Source organism: Rhinoderma darwinii, chromosome 4 (genome assembly GCF_050947455.1).
Source record: "Rhinoderma darwinii isolate aRhiDar2 chromosome 4, aRhiDar2.hap1, whole genome shotgun sequence".
Classification (NCBI taxonomy): Eukaryota; Metazoa; Chordata; class Amphibia; order Anura; family Rhinodermatidae; genus Rhinoderma; species Rhinoderma darwinii.
The window spans coordinates 128073001-128093730 of NC_134690.1; the positions used below are offsets into that span (position 1 = coordinate 128073001).

General features: G+C 41.6%; 1 protein-coding gene across 1 annotated transcript in view; it reads left to right on the forward strand.

Annotated features, from left to right (window-relative positions):
- Positions 1-202: 202 nt before the first annotated feature.
- NMD3 (NMD3 ribosome export adaptor) overlaps positions 203-20730 on the forward strand; it is a 49388-nt gene continuing 28860 nt past the window's right edge. The window contains exons 1-6 of the mRNA XM_075861568.1: positions 203-438; positions 6538-6591; positions 9688-9822; positions 10992-11088; positions 15894-15974; positions 16180-16308. Coding sequence (XP_075717683.1) covers positions 6548-6591; positions 9688-9822; positions 10992-11088; positions 15894-15974; positions 16180-16308 — 486 coding nt within the window. The 5' untranslated portion in view covers positions 203-438; positions 6538-6547. The remainder of the gene's footprint in view (positions 439-6537; positions 6592-9687; positions 9823-10991; positions 11089-15893; positions 15975-16179; positions 16309-20730) is intronic.

Genomic DNA, 20730 nt, shown 5'->3' on the forward strand with positions numbered 1-20730 from the left:
TGGCTGCTTTAGGGGCACTGCGTCTAATAGCGTTATGGGTACTGCAGAAATAGGAACGTTGGTTAACTTGGTTACTACTGTGTCTACAGTTTCTTTGAAAGGGAGGTGTGTGCTAATTTTATGGCACAAAGCTGCTGCTGCTGCTGCTGCTGCTGTTCTGCAAACTGCTACAGACATGCGTGCCGGTAGACAAACTATTCAGTGCACAACCACTACATCTCTACGTGACCGATAATAATTAAAAATCACTACGGCGGACTAACGGCGCCGAACAGGCAGTGCTGCGGTCACCCGAACTAAGGACCTCCGGGAGATGACGTCATGCGGAAGTCTCTCTCCTTCCACGTGGTGCTGTGCCCGGAGCCGAGGTCCTCACGTTGTGACTGTCGGGAGCCCGTCCAGCAGTTCATGAAACAGGACAGTGACAACAGCCGCCGGGTCAGTATATACAGAACATGGCTGGGGTGCGGCTTTCTGCGTTATTAGTGTGGGGTGAAGCGTGGCCTACACTACACATATGCCTAGCCAAAGTATCACGTACGCCCCAGCAACCTCTACTATATTACTCCCTTTAGCCCATCTTGCGGCTCATTTATTTGGGGTGTTCTTTTTCCAATGTAAATGCTGCAATACTTGTCACATGAGCGAAGCGATCCGTTCTGACTGGGAAAAATGGCAATTTAAGGCTCTGTTCACACATAGTGTAATTGCTGCGGATTTTCCAGCCCTGTTTTGCGGACAGACATTCCACAGCATGTTACAGTAGCAGCAAAGTTAAAGAGGCTCTGTCACCAGATTTTGCAACCCCTATCTGCTATTGCAGCAGATCGGCGCTGCAATGTAGATTACAGTAACGTTTTTATTTTTAAAAAACGAGCATTTTTGGCCAAGTTATGACCATTTTTGTATTTATGCAAATGAGGCTTGCAAAAGTCCAAGTGGGCGTGTTTAAAGTAAAAGTCCAACTGGGCGTGTATTATGTGCGTACATCGGGGCGTTTTTACTACTTTTACTAGCTGGGCGTTCTGACGAGAAGTATCATCCACTTCTCTTCAGAACGCCCAGCTTCTGGCAGTGCAGACACACAGCGTGTTCTCGAGAGATCACGCTGTGTCGTCACTCACAGGTCCTGCATCGTGTCGGACGAGCGAGGACACATCGGCACCAGAGGCTACAGTTGATTCTGCAGCAGCATCGGCGTTTGCAGGTAAGTAGCTACATCGATTTACCTGCAAACGCCGATGCTGCTGCAGAATCAACTGAAGCCTCTGGTGCCGATGTGTCCTCGCTCGTCCGACACGTGATCTCCCGAGAACACAGCTGTGTCTGCGCTGCCAGAAGCTGGGCGTTCTGAAGAGAAGTGGATGATACTTCTATACACAACGCCCAGCTAGTAAAATAAGTAAACACGCCCCGATGTAACACACATAATACACGCCCACTTGGACTTTTACTTTAAACACACCCACTTGGACTTTTGCAAGCCTCATTTGCATAAATACAAAAATGGTCATAACTTGGCCAAAAATGCTCGTTTTTTAAAAATAAAAACGTTACTGTAATCTACATTGCAGCGCCGATCTGCTGCAATAGCAGATAGGGGCTGCAAAATCTGGTGACAGAGCCTCTTTAATGAGATTTTAAAATTCTCCACACGCTGCAAAAAATTTGAACCTGCGGTAGCCATTTTTTGGAATCCACAGCGTGTTACCTTCTGTTGTGCAGCGGTCGCACGTTTGTTGGGGACGGGAAATTCCACAACAAATAGAAATGTTGCATTTTTGTCTCAGAAAAAATTCAAATTCGCAGCAAAAAAGTTGAGAGAAAACAAAACCTACTTCCACTTTGTTACATCCAAAAATTGCATGCGCTTTTACCGTGATTTTGTGCTTATTCTCTATGCAGTTTTGTATTTTACCGCGACCGCATCAAAAAACGCACAAAATTGGCACAAAAACACATGCTTTTTTTTTGTTTTTATTCGGTTTTAACCACACTTCAACATCTGAATATACCCTAAGGCCCCCTCATATGGCCGAGCCTGTAATCACTGCAAGTGCTTGCGGGCACGGCCGAAGGCCGTGGACAGCCACCCGCATTTTTGGCCCGTACTCCACAGTCCGTAAAAAGCAAAAGATAGGACATTTCCTATCTTTTGAGGCGGGATAAACGGGAAGGTGTCCGTGGACAATAGAAGTAAATGGGTCCGATTTATTACGGTTGTGTGCATGGGGCCTTAGTCTGGGATCTCAAACCAGACAACCCCTTTAAGGATAAGTTCACACAGGGCGGATACGCTGCGTAAAAGCAAACCGCGTGTATGCCCGGTGCGCCGCAGGGAATTCTCGATGAAAAACTGCACCAAATTGTGGAAAATTGCACCAAAAAAAAAAAAAAGTTTCATACTTATATAGCCATGGGGAAGCGCCCCTCTGCAGGCCGGCCTCCTGTGATTGGCTGCAGCGGTCACATGGGATGAAAATGTCATCCCAGCATGCCGGCCAGGACGAAGAAACACAGAATTCTGGGTAAGTATAAGATTTTTTTTATTTTTCTGTGTTGCGTTTTTTTTATCTGCTATTTGTTGTGGGTTTTATCTCCCACTGAATTAAATGGGGAAAACGCTCAACAAATATGCAGCATTTACGCAAGTAAAATGGACATGCCGCCGATTAAAGACCCGCACCGCATGTCAACTTCTGAGCGGTTTGTCCGCTCAGTAATTACGCGGCGTGTGGATGACATTTGTTCAAATCTCATCCACTTTGCTTTTACTGTATTATGTTGTGGATTTTCCACAAAAACGAATTCAGTTTTGAAAAATCCTTAGTATTTACGCTACGTGTGAACTGACCCTAAAGCTGGAATCTGTAGGCATGTAACTAGTTGAATTGAGTTGGTATTTCATGATCACCTTTAACCGCTTCCCGACCGCCCACTGTATATTCACGTCGGCACTTGCTGGGCTCTGTGCAGTGCCGACGTGAATTCACGGTGGGTGTTAAAAGCACGATCCGGGTGTCTCAGACTAGCGCTGACACCCGGATCGCGCTGTTATCACCTGCCTCTGGTCCCGGAGATATGATCGGGACCTGATTAGTTCAGGTCCCGGTCATGTGATCGCAGGGAAAGTGTGTTGTAGCAACAAACTTTCCCGGGGACCGATTGCTGGTGCTGCAGTCGGTTACAAGGCAGAACCGGGGGCCGTATTACGGCCCCCGGGTCTGCCATGCACAGCAGCCTATGAGAACCAGCCGGATGCTGGTCCTCATAAGCTTCCTGTCAGTGTGACTCCCAGCGTCACAGTGACAGTTTATAATACGTTACACTACCTAGGTAGTGTAATGTATTATAGCAGCGATCAGTGCTGCCAGGCTTCAAGTAAAACAAGTAAAAAGTAAAAAATAAAGTAATAAAAAAGTTTTATAAAAGTGTAAAAACAAGTTATAAAAGTTACAAAAAAAAAGAATGCTTTTTTCCTATAATAAGTCTTATTATAGGAAAAAAATGAAAATGTAAAAAAAAGTACACATATTTGGTATCACCGCGTTCGTAACGACCCAAACTATAAAACTATAATATTATTTTTCCCGCACGGTGAACACCGCAAAAAAAATAATTAAAAAACAATGTCAGAATCACTTTTTTTTGGTCATCAACCCTCCCAAAATATAGAATAAAAAGTGATCAAAAAGTCGCATGTACCCCAAAATAGTACCAATAAAAACTACAACCCTTACACCGCTTTTTTGACGGAAAAATAAAAACGTTATGGCTCTCAGAATATGGGGACACAGAAAATAAATAATTTTATCAAAGTGATTTTATTGCGCAATCGCCACAAAACATAAAAAACCTATACACATATGGTATTGCCGTAATCGTACCGACCCGCAGAATAAAGTAAAATGTCATTTATACCGCACGGTGAATACTGTAAAAAAAATAAATACAAAAAACATTGTCAGAATTTATGTTTCTTTGTCACTTTGCTTCCAAAAAAATCTAATAAAAAGTGATTAAAAAAAATCGCATGTACCCTAAAATGGTACCAATGAAAACCTACAGATTGTCCCGCAACAAATAAGCCCTCGCACAGCTCCGTTGGAGAAAAAATTAAAAAGTTCTGGCTCTCAGAATATGGCGATGCAAAATGTGCAGAGTGTTCCAAAAGCGGATAAGATCGGGCGCCATTTATCAGTGCGACACCGGCCACATATCTGCGAATTATTATTTATTTACCCCATTATTATACCCTCTTATTATGCCCTGATGTACTCCGCACAGATTACATATCCCCCCACATTATAAACTGAAATACCAGCAAAACCCCAAACAGAACTACTACCAAGCAAAATCTGCGCTCCAAAAGCCAAATGGCGTTCCCTCCCTTCTGAGCCCCACAGCGTGCCCAAACACCAGCTTACGTCCACATATATGACATTTTATATCCGGGAGAACCTGCTCAACATTGTATGAGGTATTTGTCTTCAGTGGCACAAACTGGGCACAATATATTGTGCATTAAAATGGCACATCAGTGGAAAATGTTAATTTTCACTTTGCACCATCCGCTGCGCATTAACGCCTTGGCGCACCACGACTTAATAGCATGTCGTGGTGCGATGGGTTATTTATGGAGTGGGCTCATGCGCTGTGCACGCTCCATATTCTGCAGGTGTCCGCTGTGTATTACAGCTGAAACCCGGGACTAACGGACAGGAACAGTGATCGCGCTGTTACAGGAGCCTGTAAAATGACATTATACTGCAATACATTAGTATTGCAGTGTATTGTACCAGCAACCTAATGATCGCTCGTTCCAGTCCCCTAAAGGGACTTTTGGGAGGTTTCCACTGTTTTGGTACCTCAGGGGCTTTGCATATGCGACATGACACCCAAAAACCATTCCAGCTAAATTTGAGCTCCAAAAGCCAAATATGGTTCCTTCCCTCCTGAGTCCTGCCGTGAGTCCAAACAGCAGTTTATTACCACATATGGCGTATTGCTGTAATCAGGACAAATTGCTTTACAAATTTTGGGGTAATTTTTCTCCTTTATTCATTGTAAAAATTAAACATTTCTATGTTTTTTCAGAAAAAAGTAGATTTTCATTTTCACGGCCTAATTCCACTAAATTCAGCAAAAAAACTGTGGGGTCAAAATGCTAACTATACCCCTAGAACAATTCCTTGAGGGGTGTAGTCTTGAAAATGGGATCAGTTTTTGGGGGATTCCACGGTTTTGCTTACTCCAGGGCGTTGCAAACACGACATGGCACTGAAAACCAATCCAGCAAAATCTGTGCTTCAAAATCCAAATGGCGCTCCTTCCCTTCTGAGCTCTGCCGTGGGTCCAAACAGCAGTAGAGTACCACATATGGGGTATTGGCGTAATCGGGAGAAGTAGCTTTACAAGTTCTGGGGTGCTTTTTAATCTTGATTCCTTGCAAATATTATTTTTTTTTATATTTTTTCAGAAAAAAAGTAGATTTTCACTTTCACAGGCAAACGCCAATAAATATAGCAAAATACCTGTGGGGTCAAGATGCTAACTATACCCCTAGATAAATTCCTTGAGGTGTGTAGTTTCCAAAACCGTCTCACTTTTGGGGGATTTCCACTGTGTTTTGGCACCACAAGACCTCTTCAAACCTGACATGGTGCCTAAAATATATTCTAAAAAAAGGAGGCCCCAAAATCCACTAGGTGCTACTTTGCTTCAGAGGCCGGTATTTCCGTCCATTATCACGCTAGAGCCACATGTGGGATATTTCTAAAAACTGCAGAATCTGGGCAATAAATATTGTGTTGCATTTCTCGGGTAAAACCTTCTGTGTTACAGAAAAAAATGTATTACAAATTAATTTCAGCAAAAAAAATTAAATTGGTAAATTTCACCTCTACTTTGCTTTAATTCCTGTGAAGCGCCTAATGGGTTAAGAAACTTTCTGAATGCTATTTTGAATACTTTGAGGGGTGCAGTTTTTAATATGGGGTGATTTATGGGGTCTATCTAGTACATAAGGCCCTCAAAGCCACTTCAGAACTGAACTGGTCCCTGTAAAAATAACCTTTTGAAATTTTCTTGAAAATGTGAGAAATTGCTGCTAAAGTTCTAAACTTTGTAACGTCCTAGAAAAATAAAATAAAATGTTCAAAAAACTATGCAAATATAAAGTAGACATATGGAATATATAAAATCGTAACTATTTTGTGTGGTATTACGATCTATTTTACAAGCAGATACATTTAAAATGAGAAAAATCATAATTTTTGCAAATTTTCTCTAAATTTTGGTGTTTTTCACAAATAAGCAATGAATTTATTGACCAAATTTTTCCACTAACATAACGTACAATATGTCACGAGAAAACAATCTCAGAATCGCTTGGATAGGCAAAATCATTCCGGAGTTATTACATAAAGAGACACATGTCAGATTTGAGAAAATGGGGCTGGTCATGAAGGTCAAAATGAGCTCGGTCTTGAAAGGGTTAAATAACTGTAAATCGCTGAATATTCCCTTGTTTTCCAGGTTTATCAGGATGGAGTACATGAAAGGACCAGCCACAAGCAGCCAAGGGAACATGTAAGTAGTGATCCTGAGGAGTCCAGGAGTTCTCTAATCCGCTATCACTGCACCCCAAAACCACTATCGCAGCTAAAATGTGTTTTATTTTTCATTAGTTTGTTGGAGCATTTCGTAAATTAAATCATGACTCCACGTGTAAACCCGCTTTTCTGTAATCTAATAATAAAATCTCGTCGGCTGTGCATTTACCCCATCTCTTTCCCCTTCTCCTTGTTCTGATGCCTTCTTCTCCCATCTGTCAATTACTTCTTGTATCGGTGATCACACATAAAAAAAATAGTTTAAGAAGTGTCAGCAACCAGCCAATCAGATTTCCACTTCAGTAGTTGTGAGAAACTTTTTATTTTAACATTATTTTTATGTGTCAGACACAACATTTGTCCAGTAGCTACAGTTGTATTATTTTCTACACAAATTTCTGGGTGGCTCATGGGAGCACGGCTTAGTAGTCAATATGTCATGGCTAGTACAGGTTGGCTGTCTGCTCTGTGACCTTTTTCCGCAATTTTGTGGAACTTGCTGCAAACAAATTTATTAAATCTGCAGATGTGAACTGATATTTACAGATAAGTAAAGCTCTGTAAAACTGGGCAAAATCTGTCTTTTCAGTATTTGAGTGGAGTTAAACTTTACAAATTGCGTATTTTTTGCAGAATTTCAGTTGCGATATTTGCACCAAAATTCCACAACTTAGTACGATGCCTTATAAGTGAATAACAAACCCTATTTACAAGCCGCATAAAATGAAACCTTCAACCAAATCCTTATCAGAATCTGTTTCCTCCGTCTTCTCTTTCTCATTGCTGCCTCTCAGATGTTTGTTCTCAGTTAGTGCAGCCTGATGTGTGACGTCTGAGAGAGGTTACATCTCGCAGGATCAATGCTAAAAAGGACGTTCACGTATTACAGCCTTCTTCAATTAAAGTGAAGGGGAGAAGACTATAATACTGTGATCCGCCTCTACAAGCGTGTCGGCGATTCACAGTGTGAGCAGTAAAGGAAAAGGGGAAGCAGCGCTCGTATAAGCGCTGTATGTCCTTCAAAATAGCTGTTTAGCGGGGGGACGGGAGTCGGACCCCGACCCATCAACTATTGATGGCCTATTCCAAGGATAGGGCATCAATATTTTGGGGCCAGGCAACCCCTTTTACTCCCTTTGAATGAATATGCAGGAACAACCATCCTCCCAGTATTCAAACCTTACCGGCACATCATTATTGTCAAACATTCCAAGGCTGGGAGGCAGATTTGGGTTCCAGCTCCACTGCTGAACAATGGTCACAGATCTAGGCTTCTGCCTCCAAATCACTGCAGAATACCCCCTTAATCAAAACCAACTGCAAAGTGCTAATGCGTTGGTACCTACCTTCTTCCCAGATGGCAGGAGCGGTTTCTGGCTATTCCCCTTATTGATTCCAGGGCTGTCATACCCTGGGCAACATGCTCCGCACCTGGTAGATCTGCCAAAAGTTTATTCGCCTCTGGAAACACACTTATACCCCCATTCACACTGTAGAGGGGGTTTTACACCGGCCGGCAATCGGCCGGTGCAGCAAACGACCATCTACGAGACATTGTTGATTGGCGCTCGTTTGCTCCTGTCACACGGAGGTACGGATGGGGACGAGCGGTCTTGACACCGATTGCTCGTCCCCATACGTTATCCTGTCGGCAGCGCGTCTCCCTGTGTAAACTATAATATTTCACTTTTTTAAAATGATACGATCAGAAGATGATCAAGCGTTTTACGAATTCTTGTCTGCACTGTAATCACCCAGTGTAAAAGGGCCTTTAGTGGAGGAAATTGGGTGAAGGACCCCTGGGTAGCCCTGCAAACAGACATATTGATAACATCCCCAAACTAATCCAAGCTCTCTTGTCTTTCTGGCCACCAAGTAGACTATAGCAGCTGCTGCTTGAAAAAAAACCAAAACAACCCAAGTCAAACATCTCCGTTTGTGTTATGTGATTAACAAAAAAATTACCTCAAATCTGGACCCTTGGTTGGGACCTCAATTCATTTACTTCACAAGCAACTGCCTTAGGCTTCGTTCACATCTGCGTCAGGGCTCTGTTCCGTCGGAACGAAGCCCTGACTGACACAAATGGAAACCAGGGGTTTCCATTTCCATCACCACTGATGCCCCTATTTTAGGTAGAACAGGATGCCCTAGATCTCCTGTTCCACTATTTTTTACATCTTCAAACCCACCCCTTCCCCAGTTACCTGGTTGTCCCCCTGATTTGAAAGTTCATACCTGGTTTATGTGCTTATATGCATCTTCCTATTTTGATGGATGAACTTCTTACACAGAAAACTTAATAAAAACATGGTCGTGGTATATTTGTTTATTTTATAGCTTGTGGCACCAACTTATCTAAAAGCGAACTTGTGTTTAAAAAACAGCAGAAAAACACAATTATAAAAGTTGCCCCAGCCTAAGGCCCCATGCACGTGACCGTGCCAATAATCACGGTCCGTGATTACAGTCACAGTTGGCTTCGGACTGCTGCTCGCATTTGTGGGCCGTGCTCCCGTATAAAGTATGGGAGCATGGTCCGTAAAAAGCAAAAAATAGGACCTGTCCTAACTTTTGCAGAGCCTTTCTACGGCACAGACACCTTATCGTAAATATACGGGAAGGTGTCCATGGGCAATAGAAGTGAACGGGGCCGTAGTTACGGACCGTAATTAGACTAAATCTACGATAGTGTGCATGGGGCCTTAGGCCCCTTGACCGTTAAAATTGTCTGTAATTGCGGACCGTAATTGCGGTCCACAATTACGCACCCATTCACTTCTATTGACTATGGACATGCGTCCGGGCTGTAGAAGTGTACTGCAAAAGATAGAACATGTCCTATCTTTTGCTTTTTACGGGCCGTACTTCCATAGTTTGTATGGGAGCCCGGGCTGAAAATGTGAGTGTCTGTCCGCGGCCGTCCATGCGCGTAATCAGGGCCATGATTACTGGCAAGGCCGTGTGCACGGGGCCTAAGAACGTAGGATATCTGTAACATTCACCAGGAAGAATGGATCCTATAATGTTTTTAAAAATTAATCTGTACGTGTTTGTGTTTTTTTTTTTGTAGCCTTTGTTGTCAATGTGGTGTTCCAGTCCCCCCAAACCCTGCAAATATGTGTGTGGACTGTCTACGGTCACAAGTTGATATCAGTGAAGGAATACCCAAGCAAGTGTCAGTGCATTTCTGCAAACAGTGTGAACGGTAGGTAACTAACTCCTCAAACATTGCATATCTTCTAGCTGACTCATTTACTATTACTTGTTCTGTCAACATTTTCTACACAACTCTACCTGCTCCAATTAAGCTTGAATCGAAAGTTTTATAGAAGCTCCTTTAAAGAGGTTCTGTCACCACATTATAAGTGGCCTATCTTGTACATGATGTGATCGGTGCTGTAATCTAGATTACAGCAGTGTTTTTTTATTTAGAAAAACTATTATTTTTGAAGGAGTTATGGCCTATATTAGCTTTATGTTAATGAGTTTCTTATTGAACAACTGGGCGTGTTTTACTATATGACCAAGTGGGCGTTGTGGAGAGGAGTGTATGACGCTGACCAATCAGCGTCATACACTTCTCCTCTTTCATTTACACAGCACATAGCGATATAGCTATATCGCTATGTGCAGCCACTTACACACTATAACGTTACTCAAGTGTCCTGACAATGAATATACATTACCTCCAACCAGGACGTGATGTCTATTCAGAATCCTGTCACTTCTGTAGCGTCTCTGTGATATTTACAGCAAGGCAAGCGTAATCTCGTTTGAAATGACAGGTTACATTGTAATCTCGCGAGATTACGCTTGCCTTGCTGTAAATATCAGAGACGCTACAGAAGTGACAGGATTCTGAATAGACATCACGTCCTGGCTGGAGGTAATGTCTATTAACTCTCAGGACACTTGAGTAACGTTATAGTGTGTTTATGTGGCTGCGCATAGAGAGAAGTGTATGACGCTGATAAGTCACTGATTGGTCAGCGTCATACACTCCCCTGTACAACGCCTACTTGGCCAAAAAGTATACCACGCCCAGTTGTCCATTGAGAAACTCATTAGCATAAATCAAAATAGGTCATAACTCCATCAAAAATGACAGTTTTTCAAAATAAAAAACACTGCTGTTCTCTACATTACAGCGCGAATCACATCATGTACAAGATATGGCACGTATAATGTGGTGACAGAGCCTCTTTAACCCATGGATAGAGTTTTTTTTTTTTAAATGTGGGAACATCCAAACTCCCTGTAAATCAATGTTTGAAATTCATCTTTACATTGATCTGATACATATTAATTCTTGTTATTTTAGAAGCAATGAGCTTTAGTTGATCGTCATGCTATACCTTTGTTCTTTTTGTTTAGCTATCTACAACCTCCAGGAACATGGATGCAATGTGCTTTGGAGTCAAGAGAGCTGCTCACTTTGTGTCTCAAAAAACTGAAGGGTTCCTTGAGCAAGGTGTGACTGAGGATGCTGAGTATTTTTTTGACATGTGCAATCTATAGCAATTGTTACTAGACAGATGCAGCAACCTTTAACCCCTTCCCGTCGTAAACAACTTTCAGATTTTAATTTTCGTTTTTTCCTCCCCACTTTCCAGAAGCCATAACGTCTTTATTTTTCCGTCGATCTAGTACTATGAGGGCTTGATTTTTGCGGGACGAGTTGTAGTTTTTCGTACCATTTATTTTGCCATATAATGTACTGGGAAACGGGAAAAAAAATTATTTGTGGGGTAAAAAATGAAAAAAACAGCGATTCCTCCATGGTTTTTTGCGCGCCGTTTTTACGGAATTCACTGTGCAATTAAAACAAGATGTTAACTTTATTCTGTGGGTCAATCTGATTACGGCGATACCAAATATATATAGTTTTTTTTCTAAATTTTACTACTTTTCCAAGTAAAAACCTAAGTGTAAAAAAGAAAATTTATTTTGTGTCGCCAAATTCCGAGAGCCATACGTATTTTTTTTTTTTTTTGTCGATTAAGTGGTATGAGGGCTTATTTTTTGCGGGATAAGCTGTAGTTTTTAATAATACCATTTTGGTGTACATGCGACGGTTTGATCATTTGATATTTATTTCATTTTTTTTTGTAGGAGATGAGGTGACCAAAAAATAGAGATTCTGGCGTTTACATTTTTTTTTTACGGCGTTCACCGTGCAGGTTAAATAATATATAGATATATTGTTATAGTTCAGACTTTTATGGACGCGACAATACCAATTATGTTTATTTAATTTTTTACTATGCTCTAGGGGGAAATTGGGAAAAGGTTTTTTTTTTAAACTTTTAATATTTATTTTTTGGGGGGTCTTCATTAGGCCCCCAGGCAGCCATAGCAACCATCGCCCCCCGCGATTGCATTGCGTTAGAGGGGGCCGCCCCCACTTTCTAACAATTTAAATGCTGCGGTCGCTATTGATCGCGGCATTTAACGGGTTAAACAAGCGGGATCGCGCTCAAGCGCAATGCCGCTCGTTACTCTGAAGTGTCGACTGTAACATACAGCCGACACCAACATCCGTGAGCCCGCTCCATACTTCCCCCTACCCGGCTATGACGTAACTGTATGTCATATGTTGGGAAGGGGTTAAAGCAAAGCTCTAGCAAAAAAGTGAAAATTCTGATTTATGTCAAGTTCTTAGGGGTGCCGTATCCCTCTAATGTCTTAGTCCTATGTTTTGGGACTTAGTCAGGCTGTCCTTTGCCTCTACAGCAGAAGACTGTACAGTTGTCAGACCTCTCTGTCTGCTTACAATGAAGGACCCTAGTACTTAAAGGGGTGTTCCCTTAATCAATATTTATCACCTATCCACAAGATAGGTGATAAATATCGGATCGGTGGGGGTCTGACTGCTGGAACCCCCGCCGATCCCGAGAATGGGCTTACTTTGCAGTTCCTGGGAGCCCCATAGGAATGGAGCGGTAGTGTGCATGCTAGGCCACCGTTTCATTTCTATGGGTTGACGAAGATGGCAATCTGCAGCCCTGTAGAAATTAACGGAGCCGTGGTCGAGCATGCGCACTACTGCTTTATTCCTATGGGGCTCTCAGGAACGGCAAGGTAAGCCTGTTCTTGGGATCGGTGGGGGTCCTAGTGGTCAGACCCCCATGATCATATATTCATCACGTATCCTGTGGATAAGTGATAAGTAATGATTATGGGAAAACCCCTTTAAACATTTTAGGTGGGGCCAGAACTCTGGTGTATTTGTGCCTAAAGTTTTCCTTTCCAATTTGTTTATTGCTCTGGTTCAGGCAATTGCATTGTAAGAGATGTGGTTGGTGTGTTTTATTCCATTTATTGAGACGTGACTTCTAAGAAGTATTTTACACCATGGCAGTCAAACAACTTTGTGTATGTTTTAGCTTAAGGCAAAGGGTCTGAGAACATTATTTTTTGTCTTAAGACAATGATAATTCAGCACTCCAGACGTCAATATGGAGTATACCAGATTATACTAGACTGTCTCTCGTGAGCTATTGATGAATACATTCGGATAGCCTGAAACATTTATTTAATTCCTGTTTTATATAGCACCAACATATTCCACAGTTCTGTACAGAGATTGTCATTTTCACAGCGGTATCCCCAATAGTGTTCAGTCTAATTTCATAAGAAGCCAATTAACCTCTCAGTATGTCTATGGAGTATGGGAGGAAAACATCACATACACAGGTGGAGCATTAAAATTTCATGCAGATGTTGCACTTGGTAGGCTTCGAATATAGGACCCTAGTGCTGCGACAACCGTGCCAACCACTGAGCTATTCTGCGCTATTGAAGAAATCCATATTGGGCCTCTATGGGTTCAGATTGTCCCATATGTAAAGAGGCAAAATTCTTTACACTTTTCCTTCCTTCTGGATCAAGTTCGTCTTGGCTCAAAAAAACCTCAACAAAATGGCATGTGTGATCCAGGCCTAAAAGACTAATGCAGTTTATTGACTTTTACATTGACTATTTGGATGAATAGGGAAAAAGATTTGTCTATTGCAATCATTTGGTAATCCCTAGAGTAGGTTCACCAATAATAAACTGTGATCAGTCTATGACTAGTTAAACCATAAAAAGTGCTGTTGCCGTTTTTTCCAAAAATTTTGTAGTTTTTTAGTTTGCATGGTTGAATTATTGATCTTACTGATCAGATCCACTCTTGTGGGTCTGTGGGGGACATAGTTTGAGTAGAGCAGACCTGTAAATCTCAGCCTTCATACCAGAAACGCGTCATGAGGGTGATGAGCTTAAACTGATTTAGCAACTGCTTCTATTTTTGCACAGCATGGAATTAAATACAGTTAGCAACCTTTTACTGTTTGTGTTGGATGAGGCAAAGCATTTCTGCTGGGCATATCACTTCTCCCATGGAGATCTGCAGAATTCTGGAAACCGGTGTAGTCTTTCTTGCATCCTGTCCACATATCTAGATTTAAAATATCTACTTCACACACACTTTGATATAAGTAATTACGTAATTTTAGCTCTCAAATTCTCCTACATTTTATGTTATGACTTAAAAGAGCCATACTATTATACTTTACATCCCTTTCCAACAGAGATGTTAATGGTATGGCAATTGGATAGACCGCTATTTGAAAGGAGGAAGTGATTGCAGTGTTAACCAGTTCAGGACCGGGCTATTTTGAGCCTTCAGGACCAGACATCGTTTAGCCCTTTTTAGCACGCGTTGGTTAAATGGCTATAATTTTGTTATTTGTTGGGCTAACGATGTGATTTTTGCGATGTTTTTTCTGTAGACAATGCAGTTTTCTTCTTTTATCATTTTTATACACATCCTTTTTGCTATTATAGAATTTTTATTCTTAAAGTTTGAAAATAATAGTAAAAAAATAAGCTTTTTTTACGTTTCAGCTATTTTATTTTTTTTGGTAATAACCTAGTTTTACCCTAAAATAGACCTTTTATTTGTGATCGTCATTGTCTACCGTAAATTTGAATATATTACATGTCTATATTAGGGTAATTGGGTCCGGGCTAGCGTTACGACCATGATTGGCATTTTTTCTGGGTATGTCCTTAATGTTCCTGGTGCACTTCCACACCTGTACACAGGTTGTGTGTGGTATTGCAGATTCTGTCCTATTCACTTCAATAGAGCTGAGCAGAAATATCCCATGGACAAGTTCTGTTTCTGGAATAGAGCAGCCATGTTTTTCTGAACCTATACAACCCCTTTAAGTTATGGTGGCCATACATGTCCGTCCTGATCTTGTAGCTTAATACATGTGTGCAACAACAGGTTATATGCAAAAACCGACTAAGACTCAGTAAAGATACTGCTGCCATTCAACTTCCCCAGGATATTGTCATTCCTGCCTTTGGTCTTGTCCTTAAGATTAACTGCAGCCCAAATTGGCTCATGCAGTACAAGCACCACATTGGAATTCTAGTTTTGGCACAGGTTTGAACACTAATGGTATAGCTTGTATATTTCTTCTTCTGTACTTCCAGTAGATAATTCTCCTTATACTTTACTTGTCTCTATGTATTCCACATTTAGTCTAGATAGAATGTAAATTTGCTGGATGAATGTCTTTTCTTGTAAATTTTGTGTATTTGGTTGTGTTAGACGAATGTATGATCATTAAAATATAGATTATTTTTTTTTAAAGTTAATATGATTATTAAAGGATTTTCCTCAGAATCCTAAATTATAACCTATCTATAGGATAGGTGATAAATTTCTGACCGCTGGGACCCCCACCGATCGTAAGAACGCTTGATCGCAGTAAGGAGGACATTGAATGGAGCTGCAAAGCATACGTGCTGCCGCTCCATTCAAAGTCTATGGGAATGATGGAAACACCGGAGTACGTTGCTTGGCTGTTTGTTGTTCTCATAGACATTGAATAGAGCGATGGGCACATGCTCAGCTGCCGTTCTTTTCAAGCTCCTGCTCACTCCAGGGGGTGCAGTGAGGAGGATCTGGGGTTTCGGGACACCTGTTCTCTGAAACACCGCTTCTATATATCCTGTATCTCAAAAAGTAATTTTTTATTTTTTTTGTTAACATTTTTGAAATAAACTTTTTAAAAGTTGCTTAAAATCACACAATACATTGTTTTATAAAAAAATAAATAAAAAAAATTGAGGTCAACGTTTTACATATCCCTATGGGTGTGTAAGTGGAATGTCTGCTACCTCCTCTTTACAAAGGATGTGCATGGTTCTATTTGGTGTTTGTGTCTTAAAAGATTAAAATTAGACATTGATTTTGTTGGTATCATTCTTACGTAGGTTCGTCTTATCGATGCTGGCTTTATTTGGACAGAACCTCATTCAAAGAGGCTGAAAGTAAAATTAACTATACAGAAGGAGGTAAGCAACTTCATGGTACCATAAATGTGTGCGTGGAATGAAACACTTGTTACCCCTGCTGAAGTTGCTCCAGATTCTTGGAAGTGACATTAGTCATTCAGAGTATCCTTCAGAATGGTATCTGTAATTCGAGAAGTGGTGTGTGTATGTATCTGAATGTCTGTAGCAGTTTAACAGTCCTCTCTGACGGTTTATTTTCCAACAGGTGATGAATGGCGCAATCCTTCAGCAAGTCTTTGTTGTTGACTTTGTGGTACAGTCACAGATGTGTGATGATTGCCATAGAGTGGAAGCTAAAGATTATTGGAAAGCTGTGGTCCAGGTCCGCCAAAAGGTAAGAGCCTCTACTGCTTTCCCTGAAAACGTAAGGGCAGAAGGATCAAAACTTGTGCAAAGAAAAAAAGTAGTAGTCTGCCATGGCAACCAATCAGATTCTGCCTCTAATTTCTCCAGTCGTCCTCCATGACCTCACCACAGGAGGATGATTCCACGCCCTGATAGGGACAGGAAACAGGTTAAAAGCCCCTTCCCAGCCTAACTCCATCAGTGTTTTTCCTGTCCCTAAAGGGCATGGCAGATAGATCTGGAAACAGCATAGTACTTTTTTTTTTTTTTTTCTTTACTTGCCAAGCAGTGGAGATCAATCGGTGTTGTTCCTTCTCCGGGGCTGCTTCGAATCTGGCGGTTCTCCTGCGCCTCTTCAGAGGTGAAGCTGAATTAGCCACCAGGAGCTTCCCAGCCATATACCCTCTTCCACGTGTGAGACGCCGGCTGTCTGATGACTCCACTTCCAGTGCCACGATGACTACTTCCGGTCAGTGGAACGCATATGCATTCCAAGGCTAAATTAGTTGTGGCCTACTTCCAGTAGCGGCAAACGTGGAATTTATGAAAATTCTACAGATTGGAGGCCCTAAAAAAGATACCCTTTGGTTGGACGAGGAAGGCGCTGATCCCGGCGGCAAGATTTAAAAACACCCTAATCAAGAGGTCCATTCTACTAAGGTAGGACTAACCGCATATGTCTAGAAAGCTTGAGATTGAAGGTTTCCCCTCCTGCTCTGGTTCTGTGGAGCATAGTGCAAAACCCGGCCCAGTAAGTATTACTGTTATGGGATCTGGGACCCTTTAGATGGGGGGGGGGGGGGGCAATTACTTTCCCTTTTTGTTCTTGTTAGAGTGACAGAGGCCCCCCAAAAAAATCTAAAGTAAAGACCAATATAACCCATAAATGTTTGCTATTTGTTCTAAAAAACTACCAATTTCCCATAAGAAACCCCTCTGGCAAGCCTGCACAGAGAAAATTATATGAAAAGAACAACCCTCCTTAATGTACGATATAAAAACCCTTATGCCAGTAGAAATACAGTAGTCTCTAGTAGCTTTCTCGCAATCAAATATGCCCTCTGTTTCCATCCCGGTGGTGGAAAAAAAAGAAGCTAATTACAGATGTCGATTCAGATTCTAAAAGTTGTCAGTTTTCTATTCCCGAAGATATGGAGGAACGGGAATTATCTCATATCATGGTGGATGATGAAGATAGAAAATATAATTTTTCATCCGAATATATGGAGGAATTACTTCAGGCCATAAGAAGCACTATGGCGATTGAAGGAATAAAATAAAAAAAATTAAAAAGAACTGTTTATGATGAAATGTTTGCGGGATTAGGAAGTAGGGGAATCCCCCCCCCCATTTGTGAAAGTAATTAAAAATGTATCAAACAGGAGTCTGAACATCCTGAGAAAAGGCTAGGAACTCCTGGGGTTAAAGCCCTAACAAGGAGGTGAGCATCACATCCTGTGACAAGCGATTTTATATATCGGCAGTGTGCAGAAGCCTAATAAACAGGAGCATTGCATAAAAATGAAATAGAAACATAACTTACACTTTTTGCCGTGTAGGAGTTTAACGGCAACTTATGAACGCAGTCACAGGTAGGGAAGCTTCTGTCAATTAGACAAGGGAGAGGAAAGGAGAAAAACAGGAGGACAAACTGGGGTGGGAGAGGAATATGGTAGGGCAAAGGTCGTGGTGAACCTGGACTCCAGTTCCGGATTATTATGCGTAAAGAGAGGCGAGAGCAGTTCTATGCATGGTTGATGCAGGCAAGACCACCGAAAGTAGCGAGCAATGCCTCCCTATTCTAATGTAGATTCATAGGAAAGGGGGCTTGGGTCTCAAGTCACTACAGTGAGATATGTGCGAGAAGAGAGAAACATATTAGACAATGATTTACTTTTAATGACGAACAAATAAAAATTTGGAAAAAAATTCCAGAAATGTATATTGAGATAGCCAAAGTGGCTAGGAGAACGACTCTCCTGTTCAGAGTCCTAACTCAAAGATCCTATGGATCGGAAAGTGGAAAATCTACTAAAGACCCGGGAAACATCTTCAGCCCTTTTTAAAAACGAATGTAGCTTCTACCTGCTTAGCCCGATCAATGTTTTGCTGGCTGGATCAACTGGAAGCCCACTTAAGGGAGGGTACCCCAAAAGAAAAAATCCTGACATCCCTACCTTTACTGCAGCATGCAACAGCCACAGAAAGAACTGCTATCCTCTCAAACGCTGCTAGATGAGACTGTTGCTCAAATTGTGGCCGGGGGATACAGTTTCTAAATCCAAACTATGTACTATCCCATTCGAGGGAGAATATGTTTAGACCTGCTCTTGATAAGATCCTTGAAAAGGTCTAATAAAAAGCTTTACCTGAACCTAAATAGCCAAGAAAGAAAAACTCCTTTCGGCCTTCCAAATTTCAGTCCACAGACTATAAAGGTAAAGGAAAGTCAGGAATATGGAGTTACCCAAAAGGTGGAAAGAAATATATTCTTTACACCAACCAATCAAATGCAGATAAACAGTGATGCCAAAGTGGGCTGAAGAATCTTACCTCAAATGCCTGGATCTTAAATACAGTTCAAAATGGATACAAAATATAATTTTTACATATTCCCCAGGGCAGTTTTTCATTATAAATCTACAGACCCCTTTTCTTCAAAAGGAACTACATAGCGGAATCCTAAGGGTATGTTCACACGAGGTCATTACGTCCGTAATCGACGGACGTATTTCGGCCGCAAGTACCGGACTGAACACACTGCAGGGAGCCGGGCTCCTGGCATCATAGTTATGTACGACGCTAGGAGTCGCTGCCGGACAACTTTCTAGTACTGAAAACATGATTACAGTACGGGACAGTTGTCCGGCAGCGACGTAATGACCTCGTGTGAACATACCCTAAAACTCCTTCCGATGCAAGTGATTTTGCCAGTTCCTCGCCTATTTTTGGTTTAAAAAAAAAAAAAAAAGACTGCTCCTTCAGGATAATAATACATCTAAGGCCGAATTCAGACGACCGTAGTATACGGCCGTTAAAACCACGACCGCCAGACGGACACATGTATTTCAACAGACTGTGTGAAGGGTTCAAAATTTTCTTCCGTTTCCACAGATCCCTCGATAGCCCCAAGTCTATGGGGAACTGTGAAAACAGGACCCGCACCGGTGCAACTCGGACGTAAAAAACGGCTGTTTTTCATATCCGAGTTTCACTCGATCGTGTGAATCTGGCCTAAACCTGCTAAACAAATTAGTATCCTACCATAGTTTCAAAATGGAATCCATAAAATCAACAATCCCGCTAATTGGGAAAAATCATGTTATGGCTACAATCGACTTTCAGGATGTGTAATACCACATACCTATTCCTCCCCGGTATCAAAAATTTCTATGATTTGCCATCATTCAGAATTGAAAAATACATTACTTCCAGTTCTCCTCACTTTTGTTCGTGATTTATTCAGCCCAAAGAATCTTCACAAAGTTAATGGTGAATAGGTTATTTAAAGAAACAAGAAATAAATAGTGATCCTTATTTAGACGATTTATCATCGTGGCTCATTCATCACACCACTTGGGTTTTGTCATATCAATTTTCAGTTGTAACAGTGACCACAGATGCCAGCAAAAGGTGCCGGGGAGCTCTGGTACTACAGCAGACGTTCCAAGGTGTTTCGGACCCGACAGTCTCACCGTTCCTGAAACGTCTGGGAGTTGAATTCGGTTTTTGGGAAACGCTGAAAGCATCAAGTTGTCTGACTGCATAGTCTCATGCACGAGTCTATTCAGACAGCTGTAGCCCACTTACGTCACCAAGGGGCACAAGACATCAAGGTCTTCAAGCTTTATCAACTAAAATAGTTTTTTTGGGCAAAATCTCGTCTACCATTCCGGACGTCGATTCATCTCAAGGGCTCATGAAATATATACGTCGATTATCTAAGCCGAAACAATCTGGATCCGACTGAATGCTGTTTAAATGATCAAGTCTTCCAGTTAATCACCCAGAAATGGGGGCTTCCTCAGACCTTTTTGCATCCGTTTTCTTCTCTCTAAACCCAATGCCTCAGTAGGGGGTGGATGTAATAGCTCACAAATGGAAATGTCATCTGGCCTACGCCTTTTATCCCATTTCCCTGCTGACCCAGGGTCCTACAAAAGATGCGGAGGGAAAAAATTGATTTAATGTTGGTGGCTCCCTTTTGGCCCAAAAGAGGTTGGTTTGCTCTCCTAAACAACCTAAAGTTGGAAGACCCCATATTTTTACTCTTATCGATGGACCTTCTACATCAGGGGCCTGATTTACATCAGGACCCTCTAAGGTTTTGCCTTTCTGCATGGTGTCTGAGAAGTCCATCCTAAAATCTAGATGCCTGTCAGTTATTCAGATACTCCAATCTAGTAGGAAA